This window comes from Pseudonaja textilis, chromosome 1, assembly GCF_049901715.1.
Source record: "Pseudonaja textilis isolate UNSWEBS1 chromosome 1, rPseTex1.2, whole genome shotgun sequence".
NCBI lineage: Eukaryota > Metazoa > Chordata > Lepidosauria > Squamata > Elapidae > Pseudonaja > Pseudonaja textilis.
Genome location: NC_141990.1, coordinates 188,340,889 through 188,362,126, shown reverse-complemented (window position 1 = coordinate 188,362,126; position 21,238 = coordinate 188,340,889). Strand labels below are relative to the sequence as shown.

At 39.6% G+C, this 21,238-nt stretch overlaps 1 protein-coding gene across 6 annotated transcripts in view; it reads left to right on the top strand.

The window, feature by feature from the left end:
- The window catches only part of MYO3B (myosin IIIB), a 290,878-nt gene that overhangs the window by 257,154 nt on the left and 12,486 nt on the right, over window positions 1-21,238 (top strand). For 4 of the 6 annotated variants that reach the window (XM_087919961.1, XM_087919962.1, XM_087919963.1 and 1 more), the window contains 3 exons: window positions 6,635-6,735; window positions 7,140-7,186; window positions 8,874-9,951. In XM_087919961.1, the coding sequence (XP_087776087.1) occupies window positions 6,635-6,735; window positions 7,140-7,186; window positions 8,874-8,985 (260 nt within the window). In that variant the 3' untranslated portion in view covers window positions 8,986-9,951. Of the gene's footprint in view, window positions 1-6,634; window positions 6,736-7,139; window positions 7,187-8,873; window positions 9,952-21,238 lie in introns of those variants that run through there. The other 2 variants (XM_087919959.1, XM_087919960.1) reach the window with 1 other exon arrangement.

Genomic DNA, 21,238 nt, shown 5'->3' with positions numbered 1-21,238 from the left:
CAAATTATAACAGTATTCATAATGTTTGTTGCATTGATTTTACATGCACACACAATATTGTAATGTTATTGTTTTTATACTTTGGGTATAAATATATACCCGTTAGTTCCTAAACCTAATAAATACCTTTAAAATAACATTTCACATAGTTTCTGGACCAAAATATGTTATGGTCATTCACTAAAACCATCTCAATTTACAGATAAATAAATAAATAAGGTCATTAATCTCACTGAAGATGGTGATGAGTCTGCATTTCAATGGGAGGTTGAATAACTGGCCCTGTGGTGCAGCTGTAACAATCAGAAGCTGACTACACTTAAAACTAGTTTTAGTTTTAGTTTATTGTCATTGCACCTCATACAATGAAATGAAATACCATCTTCAGTCTACATTATGACTTTGAAAATAAACACAAACACACATCGTTCACATTCTATACATTCATATTCTATACAACTATAGAGATGAGAGGGGATTTTAGGAGGAGCCTTTCTATTTTTACTACCTCTTTTACCATATTCAACAGCATACTATGAGCAGATTATAGAATTTTGGGGTCTTATAATCTCCCAGGACTTGAAATGGGCACTTAATATTAGAACCATCATTAAAAAGACAGAACAAGGAATGTTCTTCCTGCGTCAACTCAGGAAGTTCTGACTGCCCGAAGAGCTGTTGATACAGTTTTACAGAGGAATTATTGAGTCTGTTATTTGTACCTCTATAACCATCCGCTTTGATATAGAACTAAGCAGGACACGAACAGACTCCAACAGATAGTTAAGACTGCCGAAAGAACAATTGCAACCAGCCTCCTTTCCATAGACCTGTATATTATGCAGGTCAAAGGGAGGGCTGGGAAGAAACCTGCAGACTCTTCACATCTTTTCAACTCCTTGTTTTGGGATGCCTCTAAAGGATGTTGAAAGCCAAACAGCTAGACTAGGGGTCCCCAAACTTGGCAACTTTAAGACATGACTTCAACTCCTAGAATTCTGGGAGTTGAAGTCCACAAGTCTTAAAGTTGCCAAGTTTGGAGACCTCCGAGCTAGACACAGATAGTTTTTCCCCTTGGGTCATCACTCTACCAAACACCTAATTCCTACAATACTGTCTTATGCCCAAGCATATTTACTTACGTAGCAGGGCTGTAGTATTACTATTTATCCTTATTATCTTTCTTACTCTCCCCTCTTATTGTTATTATTATTGTTGTGCTTATCATTATTTTGTTGCTTTTCATGTACACCGAGAGCTTCTGCACTGGAAACAAATTCCTTGTCTGTATAATCACACTTACCCAAATATAAAATTGTTAGTTCAGTATGCAAGATACAGAAAAGGCATGTCTGTTTTGAAAATATGACCTGTCCTGATATTGTTCTTTTATTATTATTCAAGAAATACAATTTCCACCTGTCAATTGTTTCTTATCTGTAATGTAATTTGTCAATATTGTACTGTCAAAAAGAAGAAATGCATTCTAGTACAGCGGTCGCCAACCGATGGGCCATGAGAAAATTTTGGTGGGCCGCAGAGAAATCTCACCCCCAGAGCACCCCCCCAAAGCAATTAATCCAGGCTGTGCAGAAACACAAGGCTGTGCCGCCCAACTGGCCCGTGGGAACCCTCCCCGCCCATTCACTCCTTACCCATCAAACTTGTCTGCTAAATTGCTATTTTTCCTTTTTCCGACCATCATCTGTTCTGCTCTGCTGGCAGATTTAAATTAGCTAGGAAGCAAGAAATGGTTGGATTTCTTGCTTTCTAGCTAAGCACAGTCGAACCTCCCTTAGGACTGAAGGTTTGCATGCAAGCAAATTCAGTGCAGACTCATGGCAAGCAAATTTGAGAGACTGAGCTAGCTGATGGCAGATAGATAGATCACTGAATGATTCTGTGAGCAACTCAATCTGCCTGCTTTGCCTGATTTTGGATAAAAGTTGTTCTTTTTTTAAAATAAAAAATTCAATATTTACATGCATGGTGTGTTGTGAGTTAATTTTGTGAGTTTGCTTGCAAGCAAATTTTATGTGACAGACTGAGCTAGTCAATGGCAGATAGATAGATCACTGAATGATTTTGTGAGCAACTCAATCTGCCTGCCTGCTTTGCCTGATTTTGGGTAAAAGTTGCTCTTTTTTATAAAAATTCAATATTTATATAAATATTTATAATATTTACATACAATCCATGCCCAGCCAGTCACATGACCACCAAGCCACACTCACAAATTAGCCCATGTCCACAGAACCAGTTAGTGGTCCCTGGGATCTAAAATTATGAGTTTGGTGGTCCCTGAGGTCCAAAAGGTTGGCGACCCCTGTTCTAGTACAATACGTGAGGGTTTTATCCCTTTCATTGATATAAGACTACTAGGAAGATGTTTCCAATAATTAAATTGGATAATGACTAATTTAAGGTAATAAAATGCTGGTCTTTTATGACTGAATTCAAGTTGTTATTCAAAAGCTGCCAAAATGGGAGTAAGAGCTTCTTAGTCTATAAACAGGCCGTATAAGGAATAAAGTAATTGAATATTACAACTTGAATATTACAATTTGAATAGCAACTTGAATATTAACAAGAGTTAATATCAACAATACTGTATTGTAGAGAAGACACACTAAGTGTTGGTATCTAATTCTTTTTCATTTCTCCTGCTCCTATTTGCTATCCCTAAGTTGTCATTCTTATAAACTTTTATTACACATTGGTAGAAGAGACAGAATCTTTCTCAAAGTTATATTTAAATTTTTATTTTTAACATGGTATCATACAGAAATGTCTCAGTCTACTAAGCAAAATTTCAGCTTAAAGCTTTAGCATAAATCTCTCCTCTATAATTTTAAAGCAATAAGCCTTAAAGGAATTTAAAAAAAAAACCTGCAATGCTTTTGTAGCTGAATCAAAATTTCCTATTCAGAGAAGTGTGTGTGTGACATCTTTGTAAATTTGTTAAGAAGCTGCAAATAGGGCAAAATAAGGATAAAATTAACTAGCAGTGGGAATCCTGTGCCTGCCCTGCTGATGGTGATATTGCCTTTACTCACCAAATAACCACTGCAGTAAGCATTATCTACTTTGGCTTTGAATTCCTCATCACGGCCATTGACATGTATGATTAGGTTCAAAACTCTATCAGAATGAGAATAGTGCTTTCTGCTCTCAGTTTATCATTTCGATATAAAAAAAACATTGCTCACAAAATGGCAGCAACAGTTGCAAAACAGAGAAATGAGCAGAGAAGATTTCAACAAATCCTAATTTTATTTATAACAATTTGGCAGTTGAATCTTGACTTTCTAGGGTCATGCTTGGAATGTGACTACAAAGCCCCTGTTGGATATTCAAAGGGTGTAATATGGTGTATGCTCATTCACAGAGTTAGGAATACAAGAGACGTTTACACAAAGTGCAAGTTATTATTTTTTTATTCAATATATTTATATCGTGCTTCCTCCTCAGTCACATCCTGAAACCATCTACAGTGAAGTTTTAAAAATGATTGGAGTCCAGTAATAAAGTTCAGTGCAAAGATTTTCTAAGAATAGCCATAGCTTGACAGCAGAACCATTACTCAGAGTGATACACACCCTGTAGTGGACTGGGCTGAGCTCACAGGTGGTATTCAGCAGGTTCTGACCAGTTCTGGAGAACTGGTAGCGGAAATGTTGAGTAGTCCGGAGAACAGGCAAATCCCACCTCTGACTGGCCCGGCCTCAATCTATTCTCTGGCTCCCATTGAGTCCCAGCTGATCGGTTGGGTCTTCTTTTGTTGCCCTGCACAGGAGAATGGAGCTAGAAAGCAGGTTAGCAGGGTGGGGAGGGAATGGGATTTTGCAATAACCTTCCCCCAGGAGTGGGGTGGGAATGGAGATTTTACAGTATTCTTCCCCTGCCATGCCCACCAAGCCACACTCACAGAACCGGTAGTAAAAAAAAATTGAATCCCACCATGGCTGAGCTCCTCTTTCATTGGAGGCGTTCCAGCAGAGGATGGACAGCCATCTGCTAGGTTGCTATGTGAGGTTGAATTAGGAGATAACATCCGTTAAGATGTCTCTTTGTATGTGTATGGAGATTCTCAGTCATCCAGGTCATAGCTGTCTCAAAAGTGCTTTTTCAAAAGGCAACTGGACTGTTTTTTCCTTGAGGAGGAAGAAGAAATTTAGTTTCTCATCCAATTAACTTCATCAGTTGTGATGGGGGACGAAGAGGGGTGGAGAGATGAAGGATAGGTTCTGACCAGGTGGTGGTGGGACTTCAACTCCCAGAATTCTCAGCAGTAGCCATGAAGGTAAGGGAACTCTGGGATGTGGAAATTGCAAAATTGGGAATCACTGATGTGGAAGAAGAACTCTATTCCATGTGTACTTTTTTTAAAAGAGTAGACACTGCAACAATTTCATTTGCTGACATTTGTATGAATTAACATTAAGGTTTGGAAGGAACAGAACAATAGGACTCTGCATGCTTTGAAAATGATTCGGAATGCATGGTTCACATTTTTAATGAATTGCCCTAATTGAATTGAATTGACTAAAAGCGTTGTGTCTTTTTTGAGGCTTGCACAAAAGTAGGAAATAAACTATGGGTATCTTTCTGCTGGTATTTATAACTTAGCCATTTCACTTTACATTTTTTCCTTGGCATTTAAAAACAGCTTATCTGTGAAATCAAACAATAAATGGGCAACATCGCCATGTTCTAATTTTGTTATTTGGAATTGATTGTTGCGAAAGCCATTCCTTTGATCCAGCAACACAATTTCTGTCTGTCATTTTTGTTGCCATTTCTTGAAATGGCACTTTCTTAATTAATTGTTATACAGTGTAACCTTGGCTCACAAACACTTCTGTTCATGACCAAATCGGGTGATGACCGGAAATTTTGCTTCTGTTTTGCTTCTGGTCGTGAACAGATCTTCAGGTGGCGACCAAGCAAACCTGAAAATTGCTGCGGCAATTTTCCCTGCCATGGTGATTTCCCCTTCAGCGCCATTTTTTTTTGTTTTTTTGTTTTGGTCCGTGCGTGCGCAGATGGTTGTACTTCCAGTCACAACCAAATCGGGTTGTGACAGTAGTCCTGGTTGGGATGTGACCTGAGGTTCCACAGTGCTGCTCCAGAGTTAGTTTTAAAACATTGTATTTAAAAAGGAGCAGAAAGCAACCTTTAGATCACCAAAGTGTATACTTGTACTGCCAATTCAAATTGCACATAGTGTTCATTCTCCAATGTCTCACTGTTTCAGTGATATAATAGTAAAGAATTTCTCGGAGGTATGATTCCAAAATACTGAAAAAACTGTCATGCAATCATTTATTATTTATCATATGTAAGAAAGGCACAGAATCGTGTTTTTAGGCCTTTATGGAAGGCCAAGAGAGTGACGGAGGGGCGCACCTAACTTCCAGGGGGAATGTTTCTATAGAGTGTGGGCCCCACTAATCAGAATTCATTTGCTGATGGGATCCGCAACACACTTTCCCCGTCTGCCTGGGTAAGGTGAACTAATGTAACTTGGCCCCATGCCATGTAGGTGTTCTGACCCAAACCTTGTTCCAAGTAAACAAACACCAAACAGAGATAAAAGCAAAACCTTTTAATGCTTCTCTGCAAATTCCATTATTTCACGGTTCAAAGGCTATTAAAACTAATTGTCTCTGATAAGAACGAGCCTTGCCAAGGTTGTGTAAGGCTGCCAAAAGCACTAGATTAAGTTGCCAAGAAATATTTCAAACAAACAGTCTTCAAACACAAACCAAGGTAGTCCGAACTTCCAGAAGGTTTGAAGTCCAAGAACTTATTTGCTTCCTGCAAAGAATACCGGCCTCTCAGGCTGGCTTTTATCTCTTAAGGGAGGGGCCATTACCTTGCAGCCTTATTCCTGAGTTGCCTGTGCTGCTGCAGCTGCTCTTTCCTACGAGCAGCCCTGCGCGCAGGTGTATGGGCACAGGCTCCTCAGGGTCCTCTGCATCACTGCTGCCAGCCTCCACAATCTCCAAAGGCAACATTCCAGTCCCTGGTGGTCCTGGCCCCATCCATACATCACACGCAGGCTCCTCATCTGAGTCCTCACTCTCCAAGACCTCAGCCATCCGCATCTGCTGCTGGTGAACCACAACATTTTGAATTGGATTTGCAAACAGACCAGCACCCAATACCGCTTATATAGTAGAAGTATTACATTCTTTGGGTGCCCAAGATTGCCCACAAGGCCACATTTTGTACCAACTAAGGGTTTATTCCTTGCATTCTTACACATGCCTTCTTTGTACCTGCTTACATTTCACTTCTGTGTCTGGGATGACAGATATCATAGCTTACTGCTTAATAAGTAGCAAGGTTATTTATAGTTCTTATCCCGTCATTCCAAAGATGCATGTATGTGTTTTGCTCCAAATATTTCAATACAGAATTACAGCAAATTAATGCCTTTTTAAAAAAAACATTTCCAACATACCCGGTATCCCCACATTTCAACTGACATGGGGAAATGACCAAAGTTAATAAATCCAGAAATATGTATAAGAGAAAAAAGAATTATTTTCATTCCCGAATAGAAAGTTGCTTGCAACGCTTGGCCTTGCCAAGACCTAAAACTGCGCTGTCTCTTTTTTGCCTTCAGAAAACTGCCTTGAACAGAAGCAGAAACCACCCCGTCGAAGATGTCAGCAGCCCAAAGTGCTGAACAGCCCCGAGGATAACATATATTATAACCAGTTAAAAGTAAGTTCAAAGTGGCTCTACAGCTGTTTTACTCTCTTTGTTTCCCATTAATAATTCTGGTATTAATACCTGTTCTAAGCCTACCAGCCCCACCCCACCCCAGTGCCCTCTCCCCACTCCCACCCCAGAGTTCTTCGGCTCTCGTCTTGAACATGTGCTTATGCTCTTTATCTGTTGCTTTCATGTCAGGATGTCTGCCTTCACAGTGAATAATTGATGTGGTTTATCAAAGACGAGCAAGATGCATGCTTCATCAGGCTCGCTTGAGCCCTTTGATCAAAAAAATTATGCTGTGACTTCTGATATTATCAGCATCTGCTTGCATTCAACACAAAATCACTTTGAATTAAAAATTAACGACTTGCTGCTTTGCTTTGACTGTGTGTTCTTGGCCCTCTCCACAGGGAACTCTAGGATATCAAGGGAGCAAAAGGAAGCCAAGAAAACTTGGGTAAATATCCATCTTCTTAGTTCTAAGCAACAGTAAACAGAAGCAATCCTTTGTGAGATTACAGGAAAAGCGCAAACTTTCTAGAGCAATTTCTGAAAATCAACAACAAGCTTTTTCTCCCTATAGCAGCTGTGGGCTTTTTGCTACTGAGAGGCAGAAGGAAAGTGTGTGTCTAATGTGTAGCTATATACACATGGGGGAAATGGGGGGGTGGGGGCAGGGGGAAATATACTTCTCAGAAAAGTGCAGGCAGTTCATTTCACAATGAATTTGCTAAAAGTAGCCAGTGGTGGGTCTTGTCAAAGCAAAGACCTACAGACTGTGAACCCAGACATGACAGGAGCGACAGCAATTCAGAAATCCTCCTGATCCACAGCATAAACTTGCTGGAGGGGGAAAGATAAGAAGGAAGGTCATATGTTTCCACAAAGAGCAGTTCTTGACTATTCTTTCTTGGCTCTGGTTGCAAAGGCTGCTTTTTATGTGGCATTCATTTTATTATTATGGTAACAAGCATTATGCTGCTAAGTATGTTGAGCTACATCTTTTGAACATGCTGGCTGGAAATAATAAACAGCGTAGCCCAGAAAACCTGAAGGCTTGGGAAAGACCACACTATAAAGAGACTTTTCTTCTTCTTTTTTATAGGGAAAATCATGATGCAATGGCCTCTGTATTATTTATGGCAATAGCAAAATCATACTAAGCAATAAAACATGCTAAGCACCTGAATATAATTTAGCTTGAGCTCTGAATAGCCGTATCAAATATAGACTGTGCTTTAAGTTTATCCTGTGGTTTATGGTGAAATAAATCCATGTATATTATCCATGTATACACCACTGACAGTTCTCTAGAACTTGCCCACCAAATTTAAACTATCCAAACAAAGAAATGTTGTGTTATCTGTGAATGCACAGTAGGCTTGTGTCTCTGTTTGGAAGTTTTATCATGGATGTCAAAGGAACAACTTTAATCTTAGAATAAAGTCTTATTGTGCTTGAAGATGTTACCGAAAATACATCATGAACAGACCTGACTGGATATAACAAAAGTTCTAGTGGCTGAGATCATAAAACCAACCAGCTGCTTTTAAGAAGTCCGTAAGCAGAACTTGGGAGCAGTAGCTCTCTTCCACATGTGTTTCCCAGCAGCTGGTGTCAAAGAGGCATCCTCTTTCAGGAGATAAAAGAAGCCATTGATAACTTTATCTTTCATGAAATAAGTATCTGAGTTGTTCTTGTGATTTATTTTTCTTGTGCTCTTTACTGCTATAATAATCAGAGATTATGTATCTTATCTATATCTATGTTATGTACCGGAGTAGAGATTAAAATGGGGTTTCCCAGGATTCTCTCACCTAGCAAGTGGTATGGTGAAGATTCATGCCTAGCTGGGAGTACAGATTGCCTAATTAAAATCTGAAATTACTATAAATCAAAGCCAGAGCTTTCTGTCGTGCTGAGTAAGCATCTGGAATTGATGCAGATTGGCTGCTGTGCAAAATGCTATGCTCTCAGGTCTTGTAGGAAAGCGAGACTCTTCACCAGCCTCTGTTAGATATTCACCTCAAAATGACATTTGTTCTTCCACTCAGACCAAGGCATTTCTCGTACCAATGAAACAAAAATGCCTAGAGATATCCTGTGCTATTTATAATACTTTGCTCTGTTTTAATTTTCCTTAGTCAAATAAAAGTGCTGGATTGGGAAGATGAGTATTACGAGTCATTATCAGTGGTAGATTCTATCACAGAAGAAGACAACACATTTCAACCCCTTCCTCCCTTTCAAAGCTGAATTTTGACTCCCTAGCTCATCCGTGTGAGGCTGGTAAGGAAGCCAAGATGTGTTTCTCGTTTCTAGCTGACATACGGATGTGTACATAGGATTGTATAATGTGCACATATGCATATATTAGGAGCAGATCTGCCAAATAGTGGTATCTGCTATGCTACTCAATCAGTCTACTGCAGTGGGTTCTCAATCTGTGATACGTAGATCCCAGGGGTGTGGGTGGGGGCATGTCATCACAGAGGGTCTGCAAAGTCTTGAAGAAATGTTATGATTTAAATCTTGTGTTAAGTCTTGGTAGTCCTTGCATGGCCACAAAAGGAATTTAAAGAGGGTCCGTGGTAAAGAAAAGATTGAGCACCATTGGTCTCTTTGGAATAAAGGGAAAGAGGGAAAATGATGTCCCAAATCACCCAAACCACAGACATTGTACCTGGGAAAGTTTGACTTAATTTGTAATGCAAGAAAGATTAGTCCATCAAACTGGGAGAGCATTACCAGTCCAATTAAAATGCAATATATGGACAGTGTTTGTATGGGGGTCTTATTTTCCCCAGAAGAGAAGGAAAAGCATATCAAAAGCCTATTTAGTAAAAGACTTAATAACCTATGAAGAAAGTACTTAAATTAGCACCTTGTAGTTGTCGTTTTGAATTGAAGCAGCAAAATCTTAAAACCCACTCAAGAGCAACTATTTCACATTATCATAGAAAATCAAATTCTGTTGTCCCTTATTCTCATAAAAAAAAAAACTGGGTGCATTAGGCCAAGTACCAGTAAATTCAAAATTGTACAATCAACATTGTTAATATTGCATAGTAATGTTGCTTGCACAGTAGCCAACCAGCTATCACTTCAAAAGTTCACAGGCTGGACAGAAGAAACACAATGCTTTCCCATTAAATTTTCCCAGCAACTGGCATTCATAAATAAGCTTCCTGTTAGCATGCAATAAACCTGTATTCATTTGAATTGCCTTGTTTCCTGATTTCTTGTACCCGACACTGCCTCTGATATCAGAGAACTGGATGATCAGTGTGCCTAATCAGTAGAGTTATCCTGTCCATCATGGGTTTGCTCAACTGCACAAACTCTACCATTCAGTTATGTGCTTTGTGAACAAGCTCTTGCTTGCTTGCTGAATACTAAACATACTTGCTACAGTGTAACCACCACTAATTTGATGGGACTTGATTCTGAGGATCACATTGCTCATCATGTTTTATCAATTCAATCCCATTTATGTTTTCCCAAAAATAACGCCACTGATTTATTTCCCACTTAGCATGTACTAAATAGACCACAAAGTATACAGCTTTTGGAAAGTTCTTGTGCTTCAGATTTTCTGCAGTATTTATTATTTTAGATATTCTGTAAAAAGTACCAGTAAATTCAAAATTGTACAAACAATCAACATTGTTAATGTCAGTACAAAGGCACAGAAAGTAGTCATTTGGAATCTTAAGTCTTATCAAAACTGGCTCTTCTTCTCTACAACAACTCTGATATATGTGCAGCCATTTCCAAATTAGGAGAAGCTATTCCTATTCTGAACCAGCGTCTGAATGTTGTGATGGGTAACAACCAGCAAACTGAGATTGAAGCTGGACAAGACAAACACCTCTTAAATAGTGATTGTTGAGTACAGGAATTAGATTCAGGAATTGGGTACAAAGGTTGCATTCCATTGGAAAGAATAGATGTTTTGCTGCCTCTGTTGTCACAGGACGTCCAAGCGACAACCACTGTCAACTTTGTGACTTACTAAACTGCAGTCAAGTTACCATTGTTAATGTTCTGAGAACTTCGTGGTTAGATTACTGCAATACACTCTACGTAGGACTCCTCTACTGTTTGATCTGAAGCCTGCATGTAGAGGAGAATGTGGTGGGTTCCTGAGAAGAACACTTGGTCATGCAAATGTTCATTTGTGAAAGCATCTCTCCAGCTGCCAATTAGCTAATGTGGAACCTTTGGTGCTCTCTGATGTGGGAACTATGATTCTTTGTTCTTTGTGTACGTGCTAGGACAACGGAGCCTTCTGGTGGTTGGCTGGAACACGGAGCAAGGAGCAAGGACAAATTGTTGCCATTTCTTAACCAGAACTGTAACAAACTTAAACTTTGCAGCCTTATATGCTTTATGCGAATGATCAGTGCATGTTGTGTGATGTAATGCGTTTGTGATAGGACGTTAACAAAATTGCTACGTTAACAAAGATTGCTTCTAATAAAAGAGGGTTTCGGAGTTCTCTCTGCGCTCTCATCCCAAGACAACTTTGCGTAGTGTCTTCTTTTCATGAGAGACCACCACACTCTGAGGTTGTTTGTTTGCTTGCAGACATGTCATGATGCTTCCTACGTGGAGGAAATATCTGAAGTTGGTTGATTGCTTGTAGATCTTTCATCCAAACAGGAAGCATCATGAAATGTCTGCAAACAAACAAACCACTTCAGATAGCACCAAGGACTCCAAAGTTTAACCATGTGCTACAGATATTCTCTTCTATTACAATTAGCTAATGATTTTACATTTGGCATAAGGCCTTGAACAAATTTGGATTAGGAAACTTCACTGTGACAAATTTGTGAAACTGCTAAAGTTATCAGAGAAAGTCTTGCTGTATGCACCAAGCTTGGCAGAGTATCCCTTGTGGAAATTCCCAGGTAGGCGGCCATCTGTAGGATGGAACCGGCAATCTGGAGGGTTCTTCCCACTGAATTGTGAAAATTGCCACCATGATATCTTTGATGCTCCTTTTCAGACCTTACTTGGAGCAATGGTTCAGTTCTGCTCTTTTGTTCTCCTTTCCTCTATTTTTTAAAAAAATGATCAAGTAAAAACACACAAGAATGTAGCTAAGATGCTTGTAGCTTGGGATGACACATGCTGAGTCAGAGCATGTGATTTCTACTTCAACATTTTTCAAAATAAAAATAAAAATAAATAAAAACATAATTTTGGGGAGGGGGGGAACCCGAGCAGTAAAAATGCAGAGATAAATAAAACAAATGGATTAAAGCTGTTATAAAACAATATTGAATTTACTGTCCAAATAATTTAAGTAATGTTTAGTGAGGATATTCTTTTGACCACACTTTTCAGTTGAAAATATTAGGAGGGGTGCTCTTGGGTTCAAAGGCGATTAGTTAGTACTGTGGACATAATATATTTAGATTTCAGCAAGGCATTTGATAAAGTAGACCACAACCTACTTCTTAGTAAGCTAGAAAAAAGTGGAATCGATAGCACCACCACTAGATGGATTCACAACTGGCTGGCAAACCATACTCAACAAGTAGCCCTTAATGGGTCTAAGTCTACATGGAGGGAAGTAAGCAGTGGGGTGCCACAAGGTTCCGTCTTAGGCCCAGTACTCTTCAATATCTTCATTAATGACTTAGATGAGGGAATAGAAGGGGAACTTACCAAATTTGCAGATGATACTAAACTGGCAGGAATAGACTAGAACACTGGGCCATATCTAATAAAATGAAATTCAATATAGAGAAAAGTAAAGTCCTACACTTAGGCAAGAAAAACCAAAAGTACACATATAGACTGGGTGAAACCAGGCTCAGTAGCAGTAACTGTGAGAGGGATCTTGGAGTCTTAGTGGACAACCAGCTAAATATGAGCCAGCAGTGTGCAGCAGCCGCCAAAAAGCTAATGCAATCCTAAATTGTATTAACAGAGGGATACAGTCAAGATCAAGGGAAGTACTTAACCACTCTATAAAGCCTTAGTAAGACCACACCTAGAGTACTGCATCCAGTTTTGGTCACCACATTATAAAAAAAGATGTTGAGACTCTAGAAATAGTACAGAGAAGAGCAACCAGGATGATTAGGGGACTGGAGGCTAAAACATACAATGAATGGTTGCAGGGACTGGGCTTGGCTAGTCTAGTAAAGAGAAGGACCAGGGGAGACATGATAGCAGTCTTCCAATATTTGAGGGGCTGCCACAGGGAGAAAGGGGTCAAGCTATTTTCTAAAGCTCCTATAGGCCAGACAAGGAATAATGGATGGAAACTGAACAAGGAGAGATTTAACCTGGAAATAAGGAGAAACTTTCCGACAGTGAGAACAATCAACCAATGGAACAGCTTGCCCTCGGAAGTTGTGGGAGCGCCATCACTTGAGACTTTCAAGAAGAGATTGGACTGCCATTTCTCAGAAATGGTGTAGGGTCTCTCACTTGGGTGGGGGGATGGACTAGATGGCCTACAAGGTCCCTTCCAACTCTGATTATCTGTAATCTGTTATACCCATTGCTAATGCAAAGTGCGTTAGTGTTTGTGCAAACATTGAGAGAAGCAACACAATCTGCTTTGAAAAGGGCAATTACTGTACAGGTCTCTTTAGCATAATTTTGCCCACTCTGACTGACACCTATCCCACCCTTATGCGTAGCGAAGCTAATTCCTGGGGGGAGGGGTAGTTTTGGGGTGTCCTGAAAGGGCTACAAATAATATCCAGAGTGGGGTCAGGAAAGTCAAGATGAAGTCTAGCTCTCTGTCTGTGTGACACACATGGAAAGCAGGTGAAGCTTTAATCAGGTGAAGCTTTAATCAGAGTGTCAGGGAAGCCACCTCAACTCAAGGTGATGAACAGACATAAGACTCCTTCCTCCCCACTATTTTATCCATAGCAACGACCATTAAATGCAGTAGGTTCTGAGAGATTTTCAGCTTTCTAAATGTGAATAATTTGACTGAGATATGACTGCATTTTTGAGCTGAGGGAAACAGATTCATTAGCTGCTCTCTTTTAAAGAGTAAAATATCTTTCAGTGGCCAAGAAAGGGCTTCTCCATTTTCTTAGATCTGCTCACTCAACTCTTTTACTGGATTTATTTCTTTAAAAGTGCAAAGAAACTGGTTTATTATTGTCATTATCTAGGGTTGCTGTTGTTGTTTTCTTTCTTCCTGGCCTAAGTTCCTGGGCTTTTCTCTTGTCTCCTTTCCCAGTACTAACCAGATCTATTCCTGCTTTGCTTCTTTCGGATCAGCCAAGATTTGAAGGAATAAAAAAACACAGATTTGCTACCTAGAATCTATTGGCCTTTGATCTTTAGTTTTAAAGGGTCTCTTTTCTAAAAGGAAGATATTGTTAAGGGACTCTATTCTGAGACCTTTAATACAAGAGTGCTTATTTGAAGTGCCTGTTAATGAAGAAAAGGAAAATACAGAGTTCGTATCCTCAGAATTGCTGTAATAAAATTGCAAGTATAATTGTTACCAGTTAAATTAATCATCAGGACCCAGTACAGGAATCTTATAAAAGTAGCATTGTTTTTATTGACCTGTTTCTTGGTTTAATCAATAAGCTTTCTCTTGGTTACTTGATCGTAGTATCCAAAGATGCTGTGGAAACTAACTTAGAAGCACTTTGCAGAGGTTTTGAAAGCTAGAAAGAATTGTAAAGATGCAGTTGTGCTGTGTGTGAACAAAGAAAGCTGAAGGAGGCATGGAGAAAAAGAGAATCCCACCCTACCAGATAAAAGAGAGCCTTGAGTGCGTGAACATCAAAGAATAGTTAATGACATGAAATACCATTAAGGGTTAGTATCCCTCTTGTTTCAAGCTTCTCACACCTGCAGCGTATGGCCTGTGTTCTCTTTGTTGGTGCCTCTGAATTGCCTCTATTAGCATTTACAGAAAAGCCCTTGGTGAAATCTTTGGTGTTGTGCTTGGCCTTCTCTGTGTTCCTTGAAAAGTCAAATATTAGTCCTCCATGGTTTCCTTTATGATACAGTTCCTATTGCAAAAGAAGACTCCAAACATCAGGATCCCATTGATTGCAGAGGAGTTGAGCTGAATGAAGAGAATGCTTTTGTTATTTAAAAGGAATATCAGCAACTCCAGGAGCTTTGCCAAACAAGCTCACATCTTGGGAAGTGTAAAACCAGAGCATGACGTTCAGATTAGGCCATACAGGCTCTAAAAAGCGGGACAGGGAGAGAGACAGAAGAATTGAAAAATCTTGGCACGTGAAGGTATAACTTGTTTCATTTAGACCCTGACAATTTACCAAATGGGAGAACCATCTGTCTTTCTCAGCCATTTAATATATATACTCTTTGGTGGTCATGATTTGGGAAGGAGAGAACTAAGGATTTACGCTAGAGGAAAGAGAAGGAAAATCAAGAAATTTGGTCAATTGCCTTGGCCAAATAAACTCAGAGATTTTAAACAAACAAAAAGCTATAACTGAAGGTACTGCTCTGCCAGTCTGGATTTTCTCTTTACAAATGCCTGTTTTCCAGTAACAAATACCAAGTATGTTATCCTATGTAAGTACATATACGTTTATTTATCGGTTCAGTGGTAACCCTTGCAAGGGAGTTATTTAATTAGCAATATGTGATAAATTGACTTGGTGATACAGATGACAAATATAAAGCTGGTGTATTTTTGCCCATTGTAGAAAGACATTCTTGAAGTTTCTGATAATCAGTTAAAATAAAAAGATTAGGAATGAACTCAATCAACTAACACTTTTGTGCCTACTTCTAGGAGTTTGCAAATGCTCCTGATAATTTTGAATTAAGCCTTCATAATTCAACACCAGATTTTTTTGTGTGTGTGGTGGGGGGGAAATCCTATTATTTTTCTACTGCTTTGCTTTTCTTCCACCGGAGTGCTTTGTCCTTTTTTAATTAACATTCTCCGTGTAGCAGTTATGAAGCAAGCCTCACTTACATGAGAGATGTTTTATTAAAAAGCATGCTTGGCATCTTTGCAGGGAGCTCTTTTCCTTACACATTTACATGCTCCCCAGCTGAGTGGCCGTCCATTTCATTTGATGATCCGTTTGTTCTGCCCATAGGGCTATTGCAAATCTTGGATGATTTGCTCTTAATCATGGCAACAATAAAACAGGTAACTTCTTTTGAAGTGAGGAATGAAACGCACTGTTATGTCTTTCCCCATTCCCTGCCCTCATTTACTAGGAGTCTTAACACCCAAGAGTGATAGCCGAGACTGACATTTCATATCTCATTGCACCACCTTCAGATCACTGGAATAATTCAGAAGCCATATTCATGTCTAATAATCATCCCCACCAGCAGCTCACTAGAAGCAATAATTTATGTGAAGATTGACATCTGGTGACAGGATACAAACTACATTATGTTTAGGGTGGAACACATGAATCCCTTCCCAGGAATGATTTATCAGTGTAGTTTCTTGCAGATATATCCTGAGGGTAAAATCAGATTATATGTTTGCTGTTTCCCACGAAGAAGGTGCAGTTCTCCTGAAGTGGCAATCAGTCTGTGGGCATCTTACATTGCCTGGGTATTTATAGATACTAATACCTTTGACTGACTAAATTACAAAAAATAAATAATGGATCATGTAGTTCATACAGCAGAATTCTGTGCCTAAACATTTATCCATTATATATATATAAAAAAGCGAAATACTACTCATGCATCATCACAAAATCTCCAGAACCGTAAAGCCTACAAACTTGAAATTTGGCATGTATATTCCTCTTGGCTTCTAGGTGCTCACTAAGAAAGGATTTTTCAAAATGAGCATCAGAGCATTAGTATTTCGTATATTATTATTAACACGCTCTGATGCTAAGGAGTTCTACTCCCCCTCCCCACCTGAAAAGAAATCTGCTCCAAGTGCAAAACACAAGCAGAGGAGTTTCAGGTTCACAGCAGCAACCAGCTTTAGTACAGAGCAGTTGAGCTAAGCCACGCCCAGGCTCCTTGCTTTCTCCTTCTTGCTCACACAGCAAATAGTTTCAATTTCCAAACAGCCCTCAACTGACAGGACGCTATCCAGATGAATATTGATGGATGCAGGTAGGCAGAGGCAGAATTTTTTTCCCCTTATTTTCCTGCCCCAAAACTAAGCCCGACCACATTGTTTTGTATCGAACTAGTTATGAATACAATACTAGAGTTATATGAATACAATACAATAGTTGTATGCATATCAATTTCTTCCCACCCATCTCCCAAATTTGGACAATCATAGTAACATCTGTAATGTCATTAGAGTTGCTTAGACTGTATTCATTCACCTGCATGAAAACTGGTGAGACACTTTATCAGTGTTAGGTGTATTCTGTTCACAAAGCTTTACCTGTATTTCCTATCAAAGCAAGATAAGCAATAAAAATGGAATTTATATATCAAATGCAAAACTATGCTTTCATAAAGCAATTGTTTGGTCTCAACACATTGGTTGTTAATGAACTCAAACATTTGTAATCCATGTTTCAAACACAGAAACTAAAAATCAGAGACAGGAAAGAACTAGCATTTCATGTATTTTTCCCCCTGTTCGAAGTTAAAATCCACCCCGCTCCTTGGAAAATGAAATATTTTAGGATATACTAAAAAGGCAGAATATTTCCCCTAAAAAGAGTAGAAACTCAGAAGCAGTAACTCACCTCAGAAGCAGAAAGCCCCCCCCCCCAATTTGCTAATGGGCCATTACTCTGGCCTAGGCCAGTCTATTTTACATAACAAAGATCTACTCCAGGTAGAGCTATAATAGGAATTGCCCAAAGCCCTTTTCAGAATACAAGCTCCAATCAGAATACAAGCTCCAATTCAAATCCCAACAGAGGGTACAAAACAGTGGTGGCTAACCTTTTTCGGCTCCCATGCTGATAATTGCACATACCCTTGTTTGCATGCACTTGCATGCCAGCACTCAGAAGGCAATGCATGCTGAGAGGCCCCCCCACAGCCCCTGTGCATGTGCGTGTGACCCCCCTCGCACGCCTCGCGTCTGTGCATCCCACTCAATTTTCCCCCTCGCGCGCCATGCATTTTTATACATGTGTGTGCGATTCCCTCACACATTGTGCATCTGCGCATGCATGCACGATCCCCTCAGCGCATCCCTACACATGCGCGTGCATCTCCCACGTACCCTCCTCCGCCCCCTGCGCATGTGTGCCAGATATCCAACAATCAGTTTTCAGGAGGCTGCGCGCGCATGCACAGTAGGGCTTGCACTATCAGCGTATCCGCCCTTTCCTTCCTCACCCAAGGCATCCTGGCCACCACTAAACCTTCCTTCCAAGCAGCCACTATGTTTCCAGTGTCTTTCTTCCCCACTTGGAACTGAACCCAGAAGGATATTTCTTCCAACACCCACATTCCTCCTCAACAAAGCAGTATGATTGGAGCATCCTGACAAATGCCTCCTTGGCTCCTTAGTTGTTTTAGCAACGGTTCAAATCCACAGGGAAAAAAAAAGGAAAGTGTCCCTATTTATTTTCCAGTTTCCCTTGCTACCCCCTTCTGGGTTTTTTTGTTTTCTGTTTGTTTCAACTTTCAATCACCACTCCATGTGGGCCTCCCACCATTAATTCCTATTGTGCTCAATTTGTGGCACTTGTGATTACTTTTTTCCTTTGTTCTTTTATACTTTGCCACTCTTTGGCTTTCTCATCCTGGTTGATGGCTTCTCCTCTGTGTAGATGGCAACTAAGAATTCCCTTGGATTTGTAGGTTTCTCCCTTTTTTTCCATTCCTGTCTTTTGGCATTTCATCATCTTTTGTTCTTCATTTTTGTTTCTTTTTGTCTACTTGTTGGTTTTGTTTTGGGATGTGGGGTTGTTATAATTGTTGGGTTTTGGGGTAGTGTTTTTATCTCCGAGCTGCTTCAAATTATTGGGAGTTCAGCGGCATATACATCTAATAAAAAAAAAATAACTATCTATACTATTAATGGATTAAAAAGAATGTTATCAAGTGAATGACAGAGAAAGTGGCAGCTGGAGATCTATGAATGGCATTCATTGGATCTGCTTTGGCTTCAAAGTCTCTAGGTTTTGATCTAGAGAATTGGTTATTATATAAAAATGAAGATTCCTCTAGATTATGTTTATAAACTCATGGCAAATTACTGATGTCTATAACTGCTATTGTCTGAAGGTGGTCAGACAGCCAAAATCATGCCAGACACTCTGAACAGAGTTTTATTCTCTATCCACCGGCACTTTTAAGCCAATTCAATTTCTGTCTGTCTTGATTCTGCTCTGTTTTGTCTTCTTTCCGGTAGGAATGTCCTATCTGGATTGCAATAATTAAACAATCATTAGATAGCAACTAAGAATGTGTTTTCTGTGTCTCCTTGCTTGCTATCTAACACTGATTTTGATTTTTGAACCCTACCTTTATTTATTTTATTTTATAGATTGATTGATTGATTTGATTTGTCAATCGCTTACAAGATAATAGATATAAGTATAAACATGAGTAAGAATACAGAAAATAGGTACGAATAAATGGGGACAATAGGACAGGGACAGTAGGCAAGATTGTACACTTATGCACGCCTCTTAGGAATGGGGTGAGGTCAATAGTGGATATTTTGAGGTTAAAGGAGTGGGGGTTAGAGGATGTACTAACAGAGTCAGGTACATGTGATAGCCCACATTCCTGATGTCTCATAGAATGCACTTTGATGTTAATAATGCCCCTAAGTGCAAGAGTTATTTGGCTGGCCTCCAAGGAGCCCACATAGTAATGAGGCAAAAGATCTAACGGGGGAGGAAATGGAGCCTAGTGGATATCTAAGCTCAGAGGTGATCTCCCAAACCTTTCTTCTTTCTCTTGGGCATTGCCAGTGCACATATTATATGTTTGTTTTTGGGATAGTGGAGGCTGCCACAACTTCCTAGTCAAAAAGCCTAAAATCCCAAATATGGTTAGGGAGGAGGGGGAAATAGAGTTGTATTTGAAAAAGAGAGAAGTTTTGTGTGTGTGTGTGAGGGAGAGAGGCAGACGGAAGAGTCTGTACAGACTTCGTGGTGCATCTCCAACCTTACATTGCTCTTTATTGTTATATAGGTAGTCCTCGAATTACAAGAGTTCATTGGTGAATGATTGAAGTTACAACTGCACCGAAAAAAGGAGATTTCTGTCTGTATTACACATCTATGACCATTGCAGCATTCCCCCCCATGGTCATGTGGTCAAAATTCAGAGGCTTGGCAACTGACTCACATTTATGATGGATGCAATGTCCCGGGGTCATGTAGATCCCCTTTTGCAACCTTCTGACAAGCAAAGTCAATGGGGAAGCCAGATTCATTTAACAAGTGGGTTACCAACTTAGCTTACCGTGGCAAAAAAGTCATAAAATGGGGCAAAATTCACTTAACAACTGTCTCGCTTAGTAACAAAAATGTTGGGTTCAGTTCTGGTCATAAGTCAAGGACTATATGTAGTTCCTTTTAATTGTAATTGCATTCAGCTATGTGTGTGGTTTTTTTTCCAGAAAAATTACTCCTAATTACAGTCCTTCATTCTTTTATGTCCTCTACCCAATCAATTATCTGTCTATTTTTCTGCATTTAGCATGTTTACAGCATCCAGCATGTTTACAGGAAGCAAATTTTAGCAGCTAATGTTGGCATTTGTTAGGAGGGTCAAAAAAGGACTCCCCACTGGTGTTTCTTGAACTTTGTGGTGAACCACATTTCTCAGCTGGATTGAATTATCTTCCTGTGGGTTTTACCAGATTGCATAAAATGATTTGTGATTTATAACAAATTACCTTGAAATTGAGACACCCTTATACTGCTCCAAAATGTGTTTATAATTCTTTCTACTGGTGAAAAAAAATATTCTTTCTTTCTGGTGGTATAACTTAATCTGCCATTGAGTCATGAGATAAAAGTTGAGGTAGACTGTTTATATCTTCCACCACAGCCTCTTTTGTACATGCTGGGGATTTTGATGCCTGCACTGTCTTGTATATAGAGATCTATTTCCTCCAACAAATGAATAAATGCAACTACCTACACAAGGAATACCACCATATGAGGAGAATATGATGGTCTTCTGTGAAGTAAATGCTTTAACATTTACTTCACATTTCCTAAAGCATATTAAACAGTGATGGGTTTCAAAAAATTTTACTACCAGTTCTGTGGGTATGGCTTGGTAGGCGTGGCAGGGAAAGGATATTGTAAAATCTCCAGTCAGAGGTGGTATTTGCCAGTTCTCCGCACTACTCAAGATTTCCGCTACCAGTTCTCCAGAACTGGTCAGAACCTGCTGAATACCACCTCTGATATTAAAGGATTTACAACAGTGGTGGGATTCAAAAAATTTTACTGGCGATTCTGTGGGCGTGGCTTGGTGGGCGTGGCAGGGGAAGGATACTGTAAAATGTCCAGAGGTGACATTTGCTGGTTCTCCGAAGTACTCAAAATTTCTGCTTACCGGTTCTCCAGAAGTGGTCAGAACTTGCTGAATACCACCTCTG